General features: G+C 36.3%; 1 protein-coding gene and 1 long non-coding RNA gene across 2 annotated transcripts in view; one reads left to right on the top strand and one right to left on the bottom strand.

The window, feature by feature from the left end:
- The first annotated feature begins 2,402 nt into the window (after positions 1 to 2,402).
- Positions 2,403 to 5,599, top strand: part of LOC125138458 (xenoxin-1-like) — a 3,838-nt gene continuing 641 nt past the window's right edge. The window contains exons 1-3 of the mRNA XM_047807130.1: positions 2,403 to 2,494; positions 5,011 to 5,135; positions 5,538 to 5,599. The exon at positions 5,538 to 5,599 is cut by the window's right edge and continues 43 nt beyond it. Coding sequence (XP_047663086.1) covers positions 2,418 to 2,494; positions 5,011 to 5,135; positions 5,538 to 5,599 — 264 coding nt within the window. The 5' untranslated portion in view covers positions 2,403 to 2,417. The remainder of the gene's footprint in view (positions 2,495 to 5,010; positions 5,136 to 5,537) is intronic.
- The window catches only part of LOC125140046, a 1,857-nt gene continuing 608 nt past the window's right edge, over positions 4,351 to 5,599 (bottom strand). Inside the window, exon 2 of the long non-coding RNA XR_007139268.1 lies at positions 4,351 to 4,594. This is a non-coding gene — a long non-coding RNA (uncharacterized LOC125140046). The remainder of the gene's footprint in view (positions 4,595 to 5,599) is intronic.

Here is a 5,599-nt window from a genome sequence, read left to right as displayed (position 1 = left end):
ACTTTTCATGTATATGATTAAATTGTACTGATCCATTAGTGTACTGATTGCACAAGCTCTTTAATAGAAGCGCCCTCTTGTGGACGGACGTTATCACTACATTCATTTATTTGTTAAAAGGTTTCTCGGTTTTTTTTCTCTTTCTCTTTTTTTGGGAGGCTTCGGGGAAATATAACAAACATACAATCGTCATTTTTCTTACTTTCCCTCGATGTTTAGTAATACATTTAAAGTTTTAAAGCTTGTGGAATGACTTTAATTTATTTGTTTAAACATTTCCCGGTTTTTCTCTTTTTTCTATGGGATACCTAAAGACAATTTAAAGAAATGATAAACAGAAACACGTCGTTTATTTTTCGTTTTTACGATTTTTTAAAAAAAATATTTCAAGCTTGAATTGTTTTACGGCTTGTTTGTGAGATTTCACTGCCCTCTTGTGGACATACATTGAAATGACACTAATATATATTTGCCAAAGGACTTACCAGTTTTTAGTCTTTTCTAATGAAGAATTATTGAAATTAAGAGAAGTAACATATTGCACATCATATTCTATTTTTCCTTCTTCTTCTTCTACTTCTCATTTCTTCTCCATTCATTTTAATTCATTTCTTAAATAAAGTTTATTGATATGCACAGTCTGAGAAGGAGTGGATTTCACTGCAGGTTGTTTACTGTATATAATTGTGTACAAATAAAATATTTATTACAAATGGCCAGAAACACGTGTGTTTAAACAGAACAGATATAAATATAACATGTTGCAAATTGTGTCCAAAAATAGTCCAACTATTTTTAACCATTAAATCCAAACCTGTTTCATTCTCATGACAATTTTACTGATTGTAACTTTATTCATTTTATAGGATTATATTTAGTCCTGTTAGTTGGAACTTTATCCTCTTTGTACAAACCAGAATGAAGCAAGAATCGACATGTTCCTCATTTTTTCAGAGAACTGAACTACAACACAACATCTACAGCAGATTTTACCGAATTCTGCAAGTACTTTGGAGTACGGAGAAATGACTGTTTGTTGAAATTTAATTCTGCTTTTAGACGGTAAACATTACAACACAATGAGAGAATGACAGTGACAGTTAGACTAACCAGTGATGCTAAACACAGCTATTGTACTAAAATAGAAAAAATATCAAGAATTACTGTGTACTACTGTGTTAATAAACTAATGGAATATGAGTTGACACAGTGATACAGTTATTTTAGGAGATAATTCAGTGCTTTAAAGTCTTTAGAAAAGAAGATGTTGGAGTCTGCAGGTTTCTCACATGTTGACAGTATTTGTCTTTGCCTGCGGTGAGGGCTCAGCTCTGCCGGAGAGCACGTGATTGCTGGAGGAAAAAATTTCACTAAAGTGAGGGCCACCTCCTGAAGTCCAGCACCAGTTGGACACTTTTGAGCATGCAAAGCTCCAGTCCAAGTCCAGAGATGTTCCTGTTCTTTATCTATTGAAAAAAGACTTTGATGAGAAGACAGTCACGCTACCATGGAGTCAGTGACTGAAACTGGAAATGAGAAAAAAAAGAAGTTATTTATTAAGAGCTGTAGACAATTGTGTACTGCAGTGCATATATCCATGGTATTCTGCAAATGTCGAAACTACCATTTAAAACTCAGACTTCTCCTTTCTGTGGCTGCTGAGACCTACTGTGGCTATAACAAGCTTGTAACATTTGACCACAGAGATGAAAACACAGAGCTGAGCAGAATGAAGGGATGAAGGTGTGTATTATGGTGCATGGTGTGGAGTGTATGGGTGGCACGACGCAGGGACGAGTGTGCAGTGTTATAATTCCAGAGTGAATATTGTGTGTGTCAGATGGCTCTTTGATGGACAGCGAGTCTGTTGTTGTTGTTGTTGTTGTTAATGAACTGGAGTGGGTCGGGGGGAACATCTTGGTGTTGGTGATGTACTGAAGAGTTTCTGTTTTAGAAATTCTCCTTCAGTTGTTTGGGAGAAGCCTCTTTTGGCTGCTTTAATCCACCACCTCAGTGCCTCTTGAATAATGAAACCAGGGTTGTTATTGTTATTGTTATATTTGACTCAAGTCCTGACAGGAATGTGTGCACTCTCATAAAATCTGATGTAATACTGTATATAAAACTGTGGGCTTACAAGTTCACACACACTCCATCTGGAGCAGACAAACACACATCTTTGCTCTTCCTTGTCCATTTCTTGATGGTTCTGGTTACAGGTTTAGGAACTATTTATGTAGATCTGACAGTCTGTTCAGTCTTGGTGTAAAACCTTCCATCTATATCATTAATATAACCGTTAATTGTTTTTTTACTTTGTTTTATTTGCGTTCAACAGACTGAATGAAGATCATGAGCTGGTGGCAAGCTGATGATGAGAAGCTGAGAAGATGAGCTGGTGGTTACAGACATGACGAATGCGGAAAACAAACGTGACTGGCCAAGCTGTCAATCGGACTGTATCATCATCAAAATGTAGAAACATTTGTTCACGGTGTGAAAAGTTTTTTTTTCCATAACTTAACTTTAAATGAGAGGCGAGAGATAGAAGAAGTGTTGAGAGGTGAGAGAAGGAAAGAATTATTGGTTAGGTTTCTCATTAGAAATGAAACCCCAAAGCATCTCTGTTGTTCATTTACAAAGCCAACACCACATTCACAGCATTTATCAGAGCAGCTTATCGAGCAGCTGACTCAAAGCCAAATAATACATTTAATACACTAAAATACACTAAAACAACAATAAATACTTAGCAGCTCAACATGAAACAGTTAACTGAGAACTTACAGGCATGTAGGAAAACTGACTCAAACCACTGCTTTCTGTCGGCCCTCCGACTTCCTGTAGCCACAAGCAGCCAAAAACACTTCACATTCACATTTATTATTACATTCACATTCAAGTCAAGTCAAGAAGCTTTTATTGTTATTTAAACCATATATAGTTGTTGCAGTACACAGTAAAATAAGACAACGTTTCTCCAGGACCAGGGTGCTACATAGAACATAGACAGAGCTACGGACTTAGTAAGTAGTCCTAGACATGTAGTCCTGGTGCAAACAGTGCAGGACAAAAAGACAGTGCAAATAAAAATACATTTTATTTTGTTTCTTAAATAAAGTGTATTGATATGCACAGTCTGAGAAGGAGTGGATTTCACTGCAGGTTGTTTACTGTATATAATTGTGTACAAATAAAATATTTAATACAAAAGGCCAGAAACACGTGTGTTTAAACAGAACAGATATAAATATAACATGTTGCAAATTTTGTCCAAATGTGCAGTAAATCTAAACCTGTTTCATTCTCATGACAATTTTGTATCTTTGTTCACTTTATAGTTATAGTTGAGAACTATAGTTAGTCCTGTTAGTTGGAACTTTATCCTCTTTATAAAACAGAAATAGGTTACAGACATGACGAATGTAATAAGTGTGGAAAACGAACGTGATTGGCCAAGCTGTCACTGTATCGTCTGTGTCTGTATCGACTGTATCATAATCAAAAATGTAGAAACATCCGTTGAAGGTGTGAAAAGATTTTTTTTTCCATAACTTAACTTGAAATGAGAGGTTAGAGAAAGAAGAGAGAAGTATTGGTTAGGTATTTCTTTAGAAATGCAACCTCAGACAACTTTGTGGCTTTACTGCAGTCACGGCATCTCTGTTGTTCATCTACAAACCCAACAACACATTCACAGCATTTATCAGAGCATCTTATCGAGCAGCTGACTCAAAGCCAAATAATACATTTAATACACTAAAATACACTAAAAACAACAATAAATACAACAATACAATAAAATAACAGGTTAAAAATTAGATGTTTCTTTAATATGATGTTTTAGATGTTTAATCTCATCTCATTATAGCAGTCAGTGTCTCATTCTTGTCCACGGAGATAAAGACACAATCGTGTAATCACACACGTAATCAGTGATCTTTTTATGGGAAGTGAGAAAAATATAAAGTTAGTTATTAACAGCTGAACACGAAACAGTTAACTGAGAATGTACAGGCATGTGTGAAATAACCACTGTTGTCACAAGCAGCCACAAAATCACTTCTGTGTACTGCAACAGCAATATATGGTTAAAATGACAATATAAGCTTCTTGACGTGACTTGAAAAGACAGTGCAGGACAAAAGACAGTGCAGGACAAAAGACAGTGCAGGACAAAAGACAGTGCAGGACAAAAGACAGTGCAGAACAAAAGACAGTGCAAACAAAAAATACAAGACATTACAGAAAAGACATTACACAAAAACAGCACTATCCAGTGTAATACCGTAAATACCGCAATGAAGTTTTATAGCAGCAGTTACATGAGATATAAAGATAATAAAGCAGTTTTTGAGTTTTATTCTTGTGTCTTTATTGTGTTTATACTCCTGAATAATCTATTCCAGTAGACAGTCTGACTCACTGAGAATCACAGAACATTTAACTTTAAACATCATTGTTATCTTCCCATCGCTCCATAACTCCGAGCTGTAGTGGACTGTCCCTCTGAACTGCAGAAAGACATTAGGGAACACTGTCCTCATGTCCCAGACACTTCCTTATTACCAGGCTTTGATATGTCATTAATACACTGTAATAAAAACATGGCAGAGTGTGACCCAATATCAGAAACATGATTCCTGATTCCAACATGATGTGATGAAATGAAACTCTGTGTGAGTGTGTTTGTGTGTGTGTGTGAGAGAGAGAGAGAGAGAGAGAGTGTGTGTGTGTGTGTGTGTGTGTGTGTGTGTGTGTGTGTGTGTGTGTGTGTGTGTGTGTGTGTGTGTGTGAGTGAGTGAGTGAGTGTGCGGGGGTCTGTGTGAGTGTGTGTATGTGTGTGTATATGTGTGTGAGTGTGTGTGGGTGTGAATGTGAGTGTGTGTGTGTATATGTGTGTATGTGTGTGTAATGTAAAGTGATGTGATCAGAGCTGATAACATTTGTAAAGTTAATCCCTCCCTTGCGCCTTTTCCTTGTTACCCCCCCACCTTACACTATTAAAAGGAGATGTCAGATCACTTGCTCACGACAGCCTGCTTCACCTCCACAACTCCTTCATCTACACCAAGCTTCATCTACAATGAGGTCTGTAGTGGCACTCATGTTCATCTGCATGCTTTTACCCAAAGGTAACTCAGATCGATCGATCGATCGATCGATCGATCGATCTATCTATCTATCTATCTATCTATCTATCTATCTATCTATCTATCTATCTATCTATCTATCTATCTATCTATATATAGATTTACTGATCTTACAACTTAATTTTTTACAAATGAATATAAAATGCTATTAAATCATTAAATAATCAGAATAAATGTGTGTTTGTGTGTGTGTGTGTGTGTGTGTGTGTGTGTGTGTGTGTGTGTGTGAGAGAGAGAGAGAGAGCGAGAGAGAGAGAGAGAGAGAAAGAGAGAGAGTTGAAACAGAATGAAATAATAATTGTAATAATTTTCCTGATATATTTGACTATTTCCCATCAACCCTGAGCTTGATTTATTTGATTATTAATTAATTTCTCTCTTTAGCTGCTGTTGGCCAACTGAGCTGCTATTCCTGTGATCCCACTAACTGCAAAACATTTACTAAG

This window comes from Tachysurus fulvidraco, chromosome 23 (genome assembly GCF_022655615.1).
Source record: "Tachysurus fulvidraco isolate hzauxx_2018 chromosome 23, HZAU_PFXX_2.0, whole genome shotgun sequence".
NCBI lineage: Eukaryota > Metazoa > Chordata > Actinopteri > Siluriformes > Bagridae > Tachysurus > Tachysurus fulvidraco.
Note: the sequence above shows the minus strand (reverse complement) of the source record. Positions and strands in the feature narration are given on the sequence as shown.